The following is an 18,269-nucleotide window of genomic DNA, read 5'->3' on the forward strand; positions in this document are numbered from 1 at the left end:
CTGATCCCAGGAGGCCTCTCGGCTCCGCTGATCCCGGGGCTGGGAGGCCTCGCGGCTCAGCTGATCCCGGGGCCGGGAGGCCTCTGGGCTCCGCTGATCCCGGGGCCCTGAGGCCTCTCTGCTCTGTGGCTTCAGGGCTGTTTGGCTTCACTCTACCGCTTGGAGCCTGAGTATGCAGATTAACCGCCATCTTTTAGCTTCTATAATTGAAACATTGTATCTTTTGGAGCTGTTGCTTCAGGAGCTCAGAGCCCCGCAGCTGCAGGCGGGAACCTTGGTTTCCTCTATCGCTGGGGCAACCAAGCATCCTGTTCTCAGCTGCCTGGCTGCCTGCCGCCATCTTGGCTGACAGTTAATTTGCATATACTCACTGATTAACCAATGAAAAGGGTAGCGGTCGTACACTAATTACCATGTTTCTCTTTTATTAGTGTAGATTGCAGTTGTTACAATGTTGTGGACTAGAGTGACTGTGGATGTGTTTGCCTTTGCTCGCAAATGTAGATTCCAGAAGGCAGGGAGTGGTGTTTTCTGTAGCACCTACAAGGAGGACTGGCATACCATAACTGCTCAATTAATATTTGTTGGATAGATGAATAAACTTCTGGAGAATAGGAACTGTGACTTTTTAATCTTTGGATTCACCACAGTGTCTTTACATAAAAAGTAGATCAATAAATGTCTTTTTAGATTGTTCATTTAAATAGAGTTCATGTCCTAAAACCTTTGCAGGAACAGCTGTTTAAAGGTCAAAGTCCAAATATGCCATAATGCATGGTAGCTATTGTAGCTATCACATGTTCATTTCCAAACTTTCAAATCATGCCACATATTTTGTCTGATTTGTGAAAAATGATATAATGGAGTCTTATAGAAACATGCACACACATTTAAAAAAATACTGAGTCATTATTATGGGGGGAAATGTTTGAAATCAACCCTACCTCGGAAAGCTGGAATGTGTACATAATGATTTTTTCCCACTGTTCTGGTATTCTTTACTTCTGTGGGACTACTAGACAATATGTTATATATGCACATCTTGTCTCTATAGATGCTAGAGACCAACTTTTAAATTTTAAAATGTCTCATTTATACTAGGTTTTTAATACTTGCTGAGCGATGGAGTTGATATTCTCCAGGAAAGTAATGGAGCTGTTTCCACATGAGCTTTTTGTTTGGCCTATTGGGGTTATTTATATTTTACAAATGAGCATTAATTTCTGTCTGGGTTTCACCTCTTTTCCAGGGAGGTTCCCTTGAAGGATGCGAAGGAATACGCTGAATCCATAGGTGCCATCGTTGTTGAAACAAGTGCAAAAAATGCTATCAATATTGAAGAACTCTTTCAAGGAATCAGTAAGTACCTGAAATCATGTTTTTAGCTTAGCTTACGATTTTTATGCCTCTGAGAGTCACAGGATGAAATCACAGAGCTCTCAAGTAGAGCTTTTCCTCTGTGTGAATTTGTTTGATGATGTGGATATAAAACCTACAAGCATGCACTTGTCAATACTGACCTATATTGTGTCTCCCAAATCTACATTTCCAAAATTCTGTCCTTTAACCTGGTAATTCTATGTTTTATGAATCAAAAGGAAGTAACTCTGTTGCAAAATAAAATTTATTTTTATTTAAAAATTATGTATTCTACCGCATTTTATGTGTGAGGGTGGAAAAATTAATTTGCCTTCTACAACTTAAGTTCTGGCTGAACTAATGAAATTGACATGAGACCGATTAACAAGAGAAAATGACCAAATTTATTATGTATGTACATTTGGGGGCTTTATAAGAATATGGGTCCCCCAGGACAGAACTGGCAGTTGAGGCTTATATGTTATCTTGAGCTAAGGAGAAAGGGGGTAGGCGGGTTGTAATTTGGGAATTCATGGGGGTGTGGGGGGCGGGAGGCAATCCACATGGAGATGGAAAAGCAAATGTTTGGTAAACAGATGTTTGCTGGGCCATCTTTACAGTGGGACACAGAGAAGACTGATCGAATGGGCCTTGCTACATTCCTCTCTGTCTGTCACACTAGCTCATATTAAACCACTATAGTTATCTGTAATGATAGCTCCCTTCCTGGAGCAGGTCCTCTATCTAAATTCTTTTAGGCAGTTAGGAGGAAGGCCAAAGGTTTTTTCTTAAGAATAACCAGCTTAAAATAACCAATATCTCAAAAGGCATGTTTTTGGCTGGCAAACTGCTTTCCCTCATATATCAGTATGCTGAGGGGAGGAGAAATAAAATAGATAATGAAGAGGTATAGAAAACTGAAGTCAGACTCTAAGCAAGCGAAACAAAAGAACCTTTTGTACTTTCTTTTGCTTGTTAATCGCCAACAAAAATAGTCTCTCCATCCCACGTGACCTGAAATTGGGAATTGGGTGGAGAGTCTATTTGTAAATATTTTCCTCATTTCTGATCAGCTAAGTAATGGAAGGTGATGGCTCCCTTCTTCATCTCCAGTTCTGGGTAATGTTATGTTTCCCTTTCTTTATGCTGCTTCCCCATCAATAACCGTTACCTAAGAGCTGTTTCCCAGCTGGTGGGCCAGGGCTTCACCTTTACAGCTTCTCTGATCGTGATGTTTTGTTCTGGGTCCCCTCAGAGCTACTTGCTGGCAGCGATCTTGGGCAACTGTGTCCTGAGATCCTTCAGAGCATAATTGGGGACTTGAAAGAGGTATAAGTGTTTGTTGAGGTTCTGGGACTCAAAGTCTTTGGGTCACCTTAGGAGAAGTTGAACTCCTGAACAGTTGGCAGTTGTTCTCAAATATCTTGGCTCCAGACAGTTCCAGAAGGGAATTCCAGAAGGGAAACTGATAGTTTGATCTCTCTGAGGTCATCGTTGGCGGTGCTCTCAAAGTCAGAGGGACCGTTGCTTCCCAGAACAGATTTGATTTCCTTTTAACTGGTTTTGGTTCATTACTTCAGACTCTGAGAACCCACAGCAGGGAATATTTTGTTTGTTTCTCTTGGATTGACGGAGAATTCGCTGGAGACGAGGAGCCCTGACTGGGTTACTTGCATGATACAGAAACGCACAGAAGAATGCAGCCCCGTGCTCCTTGTTCTCTGGGTCTACACCGCCTTTCCTTCCTGTCTCCTTCAGGAGGATTCATTGTCTTGCTGTTATTTCACTCTCAACAGAATCGTGTTCTCCTAGCTTGTCGACCTGAGTGGTTGAACTCTGGAGTGCTAGGGCTGTCATTTTATGTTGGAAACCCCATATTCCCAGACTCCTGCTCCTTCCCGAAAATGGGCCATGGGTGCAGTGCTCTGTGGTGAAGAAACTGCTCAGCTGCCCTCCACAGCTGTGTAACTCTGGGTGACATCTGACAAGGTTTGGCTTGAACTCATTCCATTAACCTCATATTTCCTGAGGTCAAACTCATTCTTTTTCTGGCGGCATTTGGCCTTTCTGGTAGGTTAGGCTAATTGTGCAGCTATTAAATAGTTTGTCTTCATTAATGCTTTTAATCAACGAAGCCAGGTAGCTCCTGATGACCGTGACTTCCACCCCTTTCCTTTGTGCAGCTCCTCGTATTCTCTAGAGCTCTCTCCTGCTTTAGCCCCTCGAAGGCAGACTGTGCAGATGGCAGTGCTCAACGAAGGAAGTGCAGCTCTCTGTATACCTCAAATGCAGCTTGAGATTTCTCCATGAGCTAGGAGACTTCCCGAGGTCTATGTAAGTCATTATTAAAACCCCAAATGAAATAAGGACCTCAAAGAGTAAAATAAACCTAAGCAGCAAGAATCGATATCTTAATTTAAAAGATATTTCTTTGTATGGCCCAGCCAGTATAAATGCCTTCATGTGTATGAGGTCTTATGGCTCAAAGGGATGGGGACTTGGACTAAGGAATTCCTGAGATCCTACTGGTCTATTCATTTAAGAGACAAGTTTTATTCAAAGCGCTGGGGAATTATGGCTTCAAATAATTAATTCCTATAGGGACTGTAGAATACTGTATCACCTTGTCTTCCATGTCAAATAAACAACTGTTTCTGTGTCATTATACTGTGGTTGTAAGTGCCTTTGCAAAGAAGCCTATAAATGCACAGCCTGCAGCAAGATCTCTCTCCAGGTACATACTGTGAGTGCTGGTGCCTTCCCAGCCTCTACTCCAAGTGAATTTCTTCTGAATTAGGTGTTGTAGCCTAATTACAGGTTAATTTAAAACACAGTACCAAGTACACCTAAATATATGGCAGGAGACATTTCCTTTTCCCTGTTTCTACTTCTATTACATGTGCTTCTCTCCGAGTTCAAAATAGAAAGATATATTGCTGACATCTATGCTCCCCAAAGCAATTTTCCAGAGACAAACGTGCCTGGGAGAAAAGATGCAATAAAAAAACCAAGAATGAGCAATGAGAATAAAAGCCCTTTTAAAAAAAGATGCTGCCCTAACCGGTTTGGCTCAGTGGATAGAGTGTCAGCCTGCGGACTCAAGGGTCCCAGGTTCAGTTCCGGTCAAGGGCATGTACCTTGGTTGCGGGCACATCCCCAGTAGTGGGTGTGCAGGAGGCAGCTGATCGATGTTTCTCTCTCATTGATGTTTCTGATTATCTGTCCCTCTCCCTTCCTCTCTGTAAAAAATCAATAAAATATATTTAAAAATAAATAAATAAAAATAAAAATCATCATAAAAAATAAAAAAGTATGCTTAAACAGAATTAATTCATATTGACTTGAATAAAGAGATAAGTATTTCTCTTTTATATTCTTAGAGTGCTCATAAACTAGAATCAACTGTTTTTTTAACATGAGTTAATATATTTTCTAACTGGAAATATTATCTATTTTCAAGGACTGAAGCTACCCTGGAAAGGATATAGGTGCTGTGCTGTTTTGGGTAGTCTGTGCACAGTCCTGATATATCACTTCTTACTGCAAACAGTGGTTTAAATGGGAACTTTATTCATCTTGGTGAAAACAGGAAATGACTTAACTGTCCAAAAGTTGGGAAATCATTTTTTAAAAATCCTGGTACACTAATATAAGCCAGTGATTAAAATGATGATGTAAATCTGTATTTATCGGCATAAAAAGATAAATTATTGAGTGTGAAACAAAAGTTAGAGTGGTTTGTATTATATCCTGATTTTATAAATCGTGAACCATATAATATATAAAAGTAAATAATATATTCTTCCGGGTAAAGATATATGCACATTAAAATGTTAACAGTGGTTGCTTTATGCTGATGAGATTATAGGGAACTTTAAAAAAAGACTTTATTCTGGAAAATTTTAAACATATGTACCAGTATACTGTGTAATATAGTGAACCATCATGTACTCATAACCAGGCTGGTTTCATCACTACCTCACCTCCCCACCCACCTGCCTGTATTATTTTGAAGGGAATCCCAGACATTTCTGTAAATATTTTCAGTATGTAACCTTTTTTTACATAACAACAATTGCATTATCACATTGGTAGTAATGCTGTTATCATATTAATACCATCAAATATTCAGTGTTCAGATTTTAATGATCTCATGATTGCCTTAAATGACGACTTTTTTGCATTTTTTATTGAAATCCAGTTGCTTGAATTAGGATGCAAATAAGTTTCATACACAATGTTTAGTTGATAGGTCTTTAAGCCTCTCTTAAGCAATAGGTTCCTTCTCCATCTTTCCCTCATATAATTTCTTTTTTTAAGAAAGTAGATCAATTGTCCTACAGAATTTAACATATGGATATTGCTGAGTTCCTTTTTATTGCTGAGTGGTATTCCATTACATATGTAAACCAGGATTCATTGATCCATTCACCTAACATTTGGGTCATTTTTTGTTTTTTAATATTTTTATTGATTTCAGAGAGGAAGCAAGAGGGAGAGAGAGGTAGAAACATCAATGATGAAAATCACCAATTGGGTACCCCACCCTGGGGATCGAGCCCGCAACCAGGATATGTGCCCTGACTGGGAATCAAATGGTGACCTGGTTCATAGGTCGATGCCAACCACTGAGCAACGCCAGCTGGGTTTGGGTTGGTTGTGGGTTTTTTTTTTTGGCAATTACAAGTAAGATTGCTATGAGCATTCATGTATAAGTTTTGTGTGGGTAAATACTTACAAATGGAATGGCTGGCTTCTCTGATAGATAATGTTTAACTTTTTTAAAGACTGCCAAACTGTTTTCCAAAGTATTTTAGTATTTTACATTTCCATCCCTAATGTGGCGCTCCAGTTGCTCCACATCCCTGCCGACTCTTGGTATGGTCAGTTGATAAAACTGTAACCATTCTATTAGGAATATAATGGTTATCTGCTTGTGGCTTTTATTGTACATCTTCCTAATGACTAGTAATGTTTAATACCTTTTTATTTGCTTACTAGTGGCCCAGTGCACGAATTCGTGCACCTTGAAAGGAACTGTGGGACTGTGGGCTGTGAGGCTGCTGTAGGCAAAGGGGCGGGTCTCAGCCCATCCTCTGAGCCTCTGCCCGGCCCCTTCCGCTGCAGCTCAGGTCCCCTGTCTGTCAGCAGCATTCTCCCACCACCGCTGCTCCCACATGCTGACAGCGCAGAGCGATTGGAGCCCAGCGCCAGTCAGCAGGTGCGAGTGGTGGCGGCTGCTCCAATTGCCCCTCAGGGGCAGGGGGAGGTGGAGAAGCCCCTTCCTCCAGCTCCCTACACTTTTAACTTCGTTATTGTTTTTAATTTCTTATTTCTCTCTTTACCTTCCCACATCCAATCAGTTGTCACATCTGCCAAGTGTCTTGCTACATTTCTCTTTCCATCTTTGTTTTCTACTTCCCTCAACTGCACCCAGATGAAGGCTCTCTCTTTGCTTAATATATTTTTATTGATTTCAGAGAGGAAGGGAGAGGGAGAGAGAGAAACATCAATGATGAGAGAGAATCACTGATCGACTGCCTCCCACACGCACCCCCCCCACCCCCCACTGTGGATAAAGCCCGCAACCCAGGCATGTGCCCGTGACCGGAATCAAACCTGGGACCCTTTGGTCCACAGGCCAATGCTCTATCCACTGAGCCAAACCAGCTAGGGCTGAAGGCTTTCTTAATCCCTGACCTGGACTTTGTGCACGCCTTCTGACTAACTTCTCTTCCTGTCTCCTCCTCCATTCATGCTCTATGTAGCGTGTTAGACTCTGTATTCTAATATTCAAGGTCATCCAGTAATTCCAACACTGTCCTCTTTACTGCAGCAAAAGAACAGCTACAGAGAGTGACCTCAAGTGTCACACGTGTCTCCCCCACGCCCATTCTGTATTCTGAGGGCAATGTTCTCTGATTGTGAGCAGTGTTCTGTAGAGGACTCCACCCCCACCCCCGCCTTCTAAATGGAGAGGTTTGCGGATCATTATCAAGAGTAAATACTTCCAAGTCCTAATAAACCTGGTCAGTTTACTAATCTGAATGATTCAGAAAATCAGGATCAAGAAATGGAAGTTACACAGCAACTACCGGCACCACTAAAACTCAACAAAAGATAGCCAAGCCAAGTCAATACTGGAACTGGGATGAAAGGAGAGAAGAAATGGACAGGGAGGACTTACAGCTTGTGCAGGAAATGGCTGGTCCATCACACAAGGAGAGAGGACAGCTGCAGCGAAGCGCACTGTTTTATTTTTGTTGTGTGTAAAAGCATTACAGCCTCTAGTCCAGAATCATGATAATATTTATAGGCTTGGACTTGGGTTTTTTTCACGTATCACATTCCTGAGGAATCATTTATAAAACCTGCTTTTTCTCTAGGCTGTCAACTTTCAGAAAAACTGAACTTCAAAAAAGAATCTTTCAACTTTTCCCAAACAGAATCTTACACAATTCAAACCTTATGAAAATAAACACCGTAGCCTAGGGTTTACACTGAGGGATGACTTATGGAGATTGTGTGCTCTGAGAACATTTTGTCAGAGCGGAAACATGCAGCTGATGCTCCGAGCCTTTTCAGATGTTTGTATGTATATATTTGTCCTATTCTATGCCCTATGTAATGAATACTAATTCAACAGTGCTCCAAGGTGATCACCTTGGTACAAAATGCTGTGGCCATTTTCCAGGACTGTTCCTTTGCCTAAGTACACTTAACCTTTCAGTAAGTTCCAAACAGTTCAGACCATGAGATCCCGAGCTCTTGTGTTTTCACAGTGCCATTTGCTTCCTTCTCTTTTTAAGGTGCCGGCCTCATGGTTATGACTCGGCTTTCGTCTCTGTCTGCCTTAAAGTGGAAGTGCTTCCTTTCTTATCACTGTTTGAAGCTGTATTGTGTGGGACACCTCCCAGGCTGTAGAAGAGCAGGTCGGGTCCCCATCCTAGTACCTGGACCCTGAGTGTCCACCATGGTGAGCCACTAGGCAGGGGTTTCTCCCAATGCAGACTCCACGCAAGCTGTGCCCAGAGCCATGACTCCTTCCATCCTCATTAGTTCTTTCCATATTAGAAATAGCCATGTAGCTGTATTGCGTAGTAGTTACCAAGTTACTTTCCCATATGCTTTTTATAGGTGAGGAAAGGAAGTCTTGGAGATATTAAATAAATGGACTAAGTTCACTAAACTAGAACACGGACTCTCAGATTTCAGAACTCTTTCTACCAGATGAGCAAAATGATGTCTGAGAAAACTGCAGTAATTCTGTTTTTTGAGAAATATTTTGTTCTACTAAGTGAAATTTTGAATATTCTGAAGATAACAGAACCTGCTGCCTCTAAGAAGCTATGTTCAAAAACTGATTCAAAAACATTGCTAAAAGTTTAAAATGAATAAGAGAGGAATCTCCTTGAGGCGTTACTCAGGTCTTAACTTAATCTTGCATCCCTAACTGGTCTTGCTTATTGTCTATTGAGGAGAGAAGTGCAAGGCAGGAAAAAGGGAGGAAGAAGGGGAGAGCAAGGGAGTGCGCTGACAGGCCTCCCTAATATTCCCTTTTTTCTGTTTTTTCTTTGTTTTCAGACTTTCATTCTACTTTTGTGACTTAATGAATATCTTATGTATAAATATTTTCTGTAATTGGGGTACTTTTCATAGGACAAAACATGACACGAGGCTTATAGAATAAGCCTTGTATTGCAGGACTAAAAGCCTAATGCTATTTTGTTAACTTTAGAGTTAACAATATAAGCATAGCATGATGTTGATATTAGTATAGGTATTGATTTTGATATTGCCAAAAATACTGATCAGCAAACAATACTTGTCTTAGTTAACTAGATCAATAGCTTGCATTAATCAGAATTATAATTTTGTCCAAAAATATTTCAGATGCAAATGCAAAAGTCTATATTGCAATACCTAACACACTCTGGAAGCACCTGAACTATTATTGATTTAAATAATTTAAATAATGATGTATCTTGACACTGTCATCCCTCCAAAACACCCTTTTTCAAGGAGTAAGTAACATTTGACTGGCAAGATTTGACCTAAATATATCAGGGTATTGGTAGTCATTGGGAACTACCCCTTCTATTTCTCACTTAAGAGTGACAAAGTAGAAGAAGCATTTTGTTTACTTCCTTTTAATTATGACTAATGAAAGAACACAGCATGTCCAGAAGAGGAAAACACATACTTAACACTCTCATTTGCTACTGGATTAGGAGTGAACTTTTTTGAGAATGGCCTGCAAAGCTTTATATAGTTTTGCTGGCAATACGAAATGGCAGAAGCAGGAGCTACAGGAATTATTACAACCCTTTTATCTGCTCCATGATCAGATGAAGAGCCATTTATTTTGAATTTTGGATAATTGTCAATGACCTTAATTTTTATACTTGAGCTTTGGTGAATGGCCACACCACCCAACCTACAGAACTCATTAATACCTTTGAAATGAACTATTTTTGCCTTTTGTGGAAATGTGCCTCTACCAGGGCATTTCACACTCTTTATGGTTCTTAGGTACCATCCAGTTGCATTGAAAGACTTTATCTTTGAAACTAATTTCCCTTCCATTTCTGACTTCTGGTTTCTTAGTAAAGTAATTCTAATTAGCTGACTTTTAAAAAATCCTTATTTTAGAGTTAGCTTTCATGCCTTTTTCATGGGGGAAGGGGGAGAGAAAAGTAGCATAAGAGCTAATGTGGTACGGTGGGAAGAATACAGGCTTTGGGATCCATCAGAAAAATCAAGATGTCGTTCACAAAGAATCACCTGTGCCACTAATTGTTGATGTGACCTTCAACACATAATCTAAGCTTTCTGAGGAATAGTACAATGGTGATGATATAGCCATTCTGCCAGCTTCACAGGGTTGAGGATGGTGCCTATGAAAATCTTCGAAAACTGTCTAAAAAAAATATTTGTGATTTCCAGATTCTAGTGCCTTTTTAAAAAATTGATTTTTAGAAAGAGGGGAAGAGGAAGGGAAAGGGAGGGAGGAAGAGAAACATTGGTGTGTGAGAGAAACATTGACCAGTTGCCTCCCATATGTACCTATCTGGGGATCGAACCCTCAATCTAGGTATGTGCCTGATGGGGAATCAAAGCCACAACCTTTTTTGGTGTACAGGATGACACTCCAACCAGCTGAGCCACCTGGCCAGGGCTCTATTGCCTTTTTAAAAGTTTATTTATTTTTTAATCGTTACTGTTGAGAGTATTACAGATATCACCCCTTTTTCCCCCCATTGCCCCCCTCCATCTGGTTCCTGCCCCATCCTAGGCCTTTACCACCCTGTTGTCTGTGTCCGTGGGTAATATGCATATAAGTTATTTGGCTAATCTCTTCCCACCCTCCTCCTCCCCTTCCCTCTGAGATTTGTCAGTCTATTCTGTTTCTATGCCTCTGGTTCTATCTTATTCATCAGTTTATTTTGTTCATTAGATTCCTTGTTCATTTATTTTGATTTTTAGATTCAATTATTGATAGATATGTATTTATTGCCATTTTATTGTTCATACTTTTTATCTTTTTTTTCTTCCTCTTTTTAAAGAAGACCCTTTAACATTTCATATAATACTGGTGTGGTGGTAATGAACTCCTTTAGCTTTTTCTTATCTGTGAAACTCTTTATCTGACCTTCAATTCTAATGATAGCTTTGCTGGGTAGAGTATTCTTGGTTGTAGGTTCTTGCTTTTCATCACGTTGAGTATTTCTTGCCACTCCCTTCTGGCCTGCAATGTTTATGTTGAGAAATCAGCTGATAGTCTTATGGTTGCTCCCTGGTAACTAACTACTTTTCTCTTGCTGTTTTTAAGATTCTCTCTTTGTCTTTAACCTTTGGCATATGATGTGTTTTGGTGTGGTCCTCTTTGGGCTCCTCTTGTTTCGGACTCTATGCTTCCTGGACTTGTATGTCTATTTCTTTCACCAGGTAGGGGAAGTTTTCTAACATTTTTAAAAATAGGTTTTCAACTTCTTGCTCCCTCTCTTTTCCTTCTGGCACCTCCATGATGCTAATGTTGGTACGCTTGAAGTTGTCCCAGAGGCTCCTTACACTGTCTTCATATTTTTGGATTCTTTTTTTCTTTTTGCTGTTCTGATTGGGTATTTTTTGCTTCCTCATATTCCAAATCGTGGATTTGATTCTGAGTCCTTTGCTCTACTGTTGATTCCCCGTAAATTATTCTTCATTTTAGTTAGTGTATCCTTCATTTCTGACTGTTCCTTTTTTATGTTGTTGATGTTCTCACTAGGTTCCTTGCGCATCCTTATAAATATTGTTTTGAACTCTGTACCTGGTAGTTATGTTTTCATTTGCAACATACTTCTTTGACTGCATTTTGACTGCTTTCCTATGTTTGTTTTTATGTATTAGGTAGAGCTGCTATATCTCCTGAAATTGGTAGATTGGCCTTGTTTAGTAGGTGTTTTGTAGGGTTCAGTCTCCCCAGTCACCTGTGCTGGGCACTCTAGATGGGTCCCTGTGTGGTCTGTGTGCCTCTATTGCCTTTTTCTAAAGACACCTCTTTTTAAAAGATAAAACTCACATATCTGATTATAGATAACAATCCTGTATTATAAATTTCAAAGTTGCTAAGAAACTAGATGAAATGATAATTATGCAATATCCAAGAGCATTAGCTAACACTACAGTGATAATCATATTGCAATATTTAAATTATCAAGTCAACATCTTAAACTTACACAATGTTATGTCAATTATATCTCAATAATACATTTTTAAAAATTCATGTGCCTACATTTTACCAATTTAAAGTGTATAATTCAATGGCTTTTAAAATAGTCATAAATATATACGACCAGCCTGGCTGGTTTGGCTCAGTGCATAGAGCGTGGGCCTGTGGACTAAAGGGTCCCGTATTCAATTCTGGTCAAGGGCACATGCCCGGGTTGCGGGCTCGATCCCCAGTGTGGCGCGTGCAGGAGGCAGCCAATCAATGATTCTCATCGTTGATGTTTCAATCTCTCTCTCCCTTTCCCTTCCTCTCTGAAATCAATAAAATATATTAAAAAAAATAAAAATAAATACATATATACAACTATCAGCAGTCAGTTTAGATTATCTTTATTATCTAAAAACAAAACTTCCACATCCTTTAGTTATCACCTTCCTGGAACCCTCCATTACCTTTTTAATTTTTACTTTGTGTTTATTTACAGAGACTGTAGTGTAATTTTTAAAAATTAAATTAAGTTAAAATAAGATTACTTGCGGATGACATTAAAATACTGTTTCCTAGGAAGAGTGTCTTTTAGGGCTTTTTAGTTAATGCTCCATGTGTATTGGTAGGATAAGGGATAGCAAGCTAAGTGTTAGTAAATGATATTACAAAGAAGATTACAATCCCCAGTCCAGTTCTATTTTAAGAACCAGAAAACACGAGTACTCACTGTCAGTAGTGAAGTCCTGGTGCCATTGCGCAGCTTGTTGCAGTGGGATAGATCTGTGGGAAGGCTGGGGAGGAAGGGTGGGCTGATGTTTGGGCCAAGAAGTTGGTTGAGAACTTTTCCCTTTACTCAGAGGCACGAGGTTCCAAACCCAAGGAAATCCATATTATCAGGAAGCTGATTTTACTTTTCCTTAACCTTTTAAACATGAGCTTGATTTCATTCAGCAGAGCAATGAAGTGAGGAAGGGAGGGAAAGAGTTGGGGGACAGAGTTACACCTGAAGCCCCTCTCCTTTCCACAAACATTAAGTGGAGCTGGTGAAGCATGGTGACAATCTGCGTGTGCTGTCAACTGAGGAAAAGGAACTCAACCTTGGCCTCCCTTTTGTTCCAGGTCGCCAGATCCCACCCTTGGACCCCCAAGAAAATGGGAACACTGGAGCAATCAAACTTGTGAAGCAAACCGCACCAGCCAGTCGGCGGTGCTGCTGACCGGGCCCATGGCCCCCTGTACTTGAAGAAGCCAGAGCCACCTCCCTGTGCACTGCTGATGGACCCCATTCTCGGTGGCCTGGCACCTCACTTAGAGAGAAGTGAGCACGTTGGCTTGGCATCCTGGCAGGGCTGCAGGGAATGGGACAGGAAATGTCCCTGGAAAAGTATTTGCAAAAACTCTGGAAAAAATACACCACCTTTCATGCATGAAATGCACATGGGAGAAAATGGATTTTAGATAATAAGTATAGTTGAGTTTTTGTTAAAAAACCTTAAAATATTCTCAATTTGTACAAACATCATACTGGCTTATTATGTGTGTGAGATTCTAAAAGTGATGTTCCACTCTGATTTCCTGTGTTCCCTAGCCAAATCCCAGTACCGTCTTCAGTGCCATTGCCTTTGTGAACTAGCCAGCCTTCACTGAAAGGCTAACTTAATTTTATTTAATTTACCTTTTAGTGGAGTATAATTGGATGATCACTGAAGCTGTAGATTTGAGCTGTTATAGAAGTGGGAAAGATGTATTAGAAACTGTTGCCTGCATCTCTGACTTTTACTTGATGAACTTCTTTCTAAGTTTTAGTCATCTGTAAACAAACAAATCAACTCTGACTAAAATATTGCATGTAATTTTGGGATTAGGAAGCGTGGTTTGGAAGAGTCACTTAAGGACTTACTGTATAAGCAGTGACAGGTGTAGGATGTAAATATTACTCCAGAGGTCACTTGGCATGCATCACCTCCATGGCCATAAATTCCTACTCTCTTACAGAGGTTTAACACTACAGAGTGTTATCTTACTAATAGAATGTGTCATGGCATCATCTCTAGGGGGGGAAATTAACTGAAGGATAATAAAGGGCAAACTTTTAATAATAGCAATTAATAAAAGGTTACACGAAAGCCAGCCTAGGGAAGTACCAGCACCTTAAGATTCTAGATCCCAATTGCAAAATTGGAGAAAACATTTTAGAAGATGCCAAGCTTGGGGAAGTAGGTATTAGGGCTTAAGAGGGGTCCAACTCCAGAATGCCAATTAACAGAGTGTAGGCTTTGATTAAAAAAACAAACAAACACCTTCCTTTTCAAGTTCCCTGTCTGCTCAATTAATTAAAGATTTCGGAATCCAAAGGTAGTAAAGGGAGAAAAGTCATGAAGAGGAAGAAAAGCTATTTCCATTCCAAATTCGAATTCTGTTACCATTCTAATTTTCATAAAAACCTAGGCTCCAGAAGCAGTTGGTTTCCTATTAGGACTTATACTGGGTGGTGATTGTTAAAGGATATTCAGATCAGGGCCTTCTGTGGGAGCTAGAAACTGTACAGTAGTCTCAGAAATAGTTAATTGTGCAGTGTGGTCCATGAACATACAAGGGCCAGCAAACATGTATTGAAAACCTACAATGTAAAAGCCAGGAGAGAGGTCATGAGCTGATTAAAGACTTGGAACTTTGAGTAACTCAGTGTGAGCTGCCACGTCACAGTCCTGTCACTTCGGTGTCCCCCGCGCTCTGATGCATAGAGACACCAGTACCACCATAGACAAAAAGGAAGAGTCCTTGAGAGACCAGGGCCAAGTTTACACTTCGTGTGGATGGTAATCAAGACAGTAGGTGGAAATCAGAGATTAAGGTGTGTGTGTTTTTTTTTAACGCAAGGATATGTCTGTTTGATGTTCTTCACCCAGCTTGGAAGAGTAGTTTGACAATCTTAGAAAGTGAAGGCTGTAAACACTTATTTTTGATTCAAAAGTGCCTCCTAGCTCTCCCAGACAGGTACCTCAAAAAACGTTAGCAAGCGGCACTTGGGTGACTTCACAGGGCCTTTGCAGAGGTTTTTAGGGTTTTTCTCTACATTGTCAGCATTACTGGTTACATGATTCTGCTTGCAGGCCAAGCAATTACTATGTTCTTTCCAAAGTTAAAAAAAATTGGAATGAAAATTGAAATGCTCTCTTTCCAGGTTGCATGCAGGCTTATTTTAGAACTGTCCTCGACAACCTGGGTTTATCTCTAGACAGCCTCTCGGGTTGCCTAGCTAAGGTGGTATGCATCCCAGCTGAGTTACACAGCTTTGGTCTGGGTCTTTAGTGGTTGCATTTTGCATAAAATGGTTGGTCTTATCCTCATGTAGTGAGCTGCCTACAAACGAGGCCACAGTTTTATTTCAGAAGCACATGAGGGTGTGAAACCCCTCTTTTACCTTTCTGTACTGCCTTAAATATTCCAGCCAGTCGGATGACTAGATATAATCACTACTTGGAGTAATTGGTGAAGGAGGTAGTGGCATTGGGGCACAGAAGCCTTTGCATAAATGTGGAGTCGTGTCTGAAGGTAGATACTCGAGCCTTGTCCAGGCTTTCTTACCTTCTTTCTGCCTTGAGATTACTTCCTGGCTGTTCTTATAATGGAACTATAGCCAAGAAATATTATGTAAAGTCCTGGAAATTGCTATTGCTCCAAAATGACAAGTAGTTTCATGTGATGTAACAATATTCTTCACATAATTTTCCAAAATTTGCTTCTTTTCCTCTATCCCCCCCCCCCTTTCATGTGTGGTATAATGTGTATTTGTGTAAATATGATTTCATGTTTGTTATGCCAACATATAACCCATTCCTCTGGCTGAGTTTGGCTCACGACTGTGTTATATCATGTAGACGTGGGTCCTCCCTGGGATTGTCTCCCAATGGAAAGGCCTCAGATGGCAGTGGAGTCGTGCAAGCATTTGATGTAGGTGCACAATTGACTTGCCATTTCATGGTTGAAAATGGTACACTGGGGTGCTGAACATGACGTTACCTTGTAGATAATAGAAGGCTGGAGACTTAGAACTAACCCTTAGCCAATAAAATGGCTGTGCCCCAGTGAGAACTGAATTCCTTTTCTGGGGAGGTTTAGATAACTGAAATGCTTTCTCTAAGATTGTGGCATGTGACGGCTGCATTGAGCTCCTTACCGGGGACTCCACTTCCATTGCTCTGCAATGTTCATGGAGAGTTGAGTAATGAGCTAGCTTATAAACGAAAGGGCTCTGAGCTATATTCAGACCTGTTAGGTGTCTAGTTTATTCTTTTTACCATAATTGTTGAAACCAGACCCAGTGATCCTATGCCAGTGCTCTGTTGTGTAAACGCTCCTTTTTCTCATGTTTTTGTAAAGAGCTTCTGTCTGGGCTGGACCCAGTTCTCACATATAGAAGATGCCGCTGTAGACAGTTAAAACCTTTCCACCTTGTATTCATCCCATAGTAAAGCATTGCCCTCAACATTGCCCAATTGTATCTGTTGTTTTGGGTTTAACAACACTGATTCATACTAATAAATATTTTATGTTTTATCATGTGTGTCTTTTTCTTATTATCATGTTCAGTAGAATAACTTTTAAAAATGACAGTCACCTCAGCATAAAGAATGGCGATTCCCCAGAGAAACTTGTGTATCTGTACACATGATGACACAGTTAAAGATGTTCTCTGGCACTGTGCAATAGCAAAACGTCTTCCCTAAGGAAATCGCTAATAAAATGTGGCACAGCCACAGGATAAAAACGATAGGGTAATGTAAATGGGTGCAAAAGCTATCATGCATCAACATGTGTCTCAAAACAGAATGTGAGCCCTGGCTGGGTAGCTCAGTTGCTTAGAGCATCATCACGATACTCCAAGTTGTGGGTTCAATCCCTGGTCAGGGCACATACAGGAATCAACCAGTGAATGCATAAGTGGAACAACAAATTGATCTCTCTCTTTTTCTCTCTCTCTTCCTTCTCTAAAATCAACCTGTGGAGTGCAAGGTCACTATACTGCATATCCCTAAGGGAGCCACTCATAGTGGTCTGTGATTGGCGCCCTTGGGAGCTGTGCAGTGCACAGCCCGAGCAGCAGAGCTGTGGTGTGGCTGAGTGCATAAAGCAAGTGGAAGAAGTACAAAGCATATAAACTTACACAAAACATGTGTGATGTATGATGTTCATAAATGTGTATAAAAATAAAGGAAGCATTCGGACAAACATCAGCTTCATGATAGTGCTTACCTCTGGGGAGGAAGGGAAGTGAACAGGATCAGCGAGGAGAACACAGGGCATTTAACTATCGGTAATTTTATTTATTTCATGATATAAAAATCTGAAGCCCTAGGACAAAATGATAGCATTTGGTAATTTCAAAGGATGGGTTTCATTAGTCTGTATCTATTGCTGTATTCAATTTTTTCAAAGAGTAGAGACAAATAATGAAAGATTAGGCTAGAAAGATTTCATAAGTGTAATGGCCAACTTAATGTACTCAGTACATTTTTACAAGGTTTACTTATTTCCATTTCTTCATCTCAGGTACCCACACCTGCCCGCCAACACACACATCCTTTCTCATAAGCACTTGTGGGTCTTAGGCTTGCTTTCTATGCAGAGCTTCATTTGGCGTGTGGATGAACATGCGGAAAAGGATGTGGAGAGGGAGGAGAGCAGTGTCTTATGTCCTTAGCATTTGAGTCATTTCCCAAGACATATGCTGGGGAGCTGCTTTCCATATATAAGCAAACAAGAAAACCTTCCCAAATCCCTCACCACTTAGAGACCCAGTGTTCTGATTTTATAAGGAAACAAGCCATTATTTTGCATTTACTACGAGTTGTTACACTTGGAGAACACTTCTTATTCAGATAAGGATGGTCCTGAGAGCAAGCCTGATGATTAAGGGAGGTGGGATACCTCATCCTAAACCCATGAGCATCCGTCTCCAGTAACATCTTCTCTAAAGTTTTGAGATGCTGCAGCAACATGGAGTTCAATGGGCTTATGGTACAGATATGAAGCTATCTTCCCCCTCTTTTCCAGTGTCTATTAAAACCAAACAGATAATACCAAGCATTAACAGTTATACTGAAAATGGCTACTCTCAAACATGCTGGTCAGAGTATAAATTGGTACAAGCTTTTTAGAAAGTGACCTCATGACATAGTAGCTGGCTTGCATACGTGTAATTAAT

General features: G+C 40.4%; 1 protein-coding gene across 1 annotated transcript in view; it reads left to right on the forward strand.

Moving 5' to 3' along the window:
* The window catches only part of RAB31 (RAB31, member RAS oncogene family), a 74,284-nt gene extending 57,663 nt beyond the window's left edge, over nt 1-16,621 (forward strand). Inside the window, exons 7-8 of the mRNA XM_014540245.1 lie at nt 1,250-1,359; nt 13,181-16,621. Of these exons, the coding sequence (XP_014395731.1) occupies nt 1,250-1,359; nt 13,181-13,278 (208 nt within the window). The 3' untranslated portion in view covers nt 13,279-16,621. The remainder of the gene's footprint in view (nt 1-1,249; nt 1,360-13,180) is intronic.
* Nucleotides 16,622-18,269: the final 1,648 nt, after the last annotated feature.

Source organism: Myotis brandtii, unplaced genomic scaffold, assembly GCF_000412655.1.
Source record: "Myotis brandtii unplaced genomic scaffold, ASM41265v1 scaffold240, whole genome shotgun sequence".
In the NCBI taxonomy this organism is placed as follows: domain Eukaryota; kingdom Metazoa; phylum Chordata; class Mammalia; order Chiroptera; family Vespertilionidae; genus Myotis; species Myotis brandtii.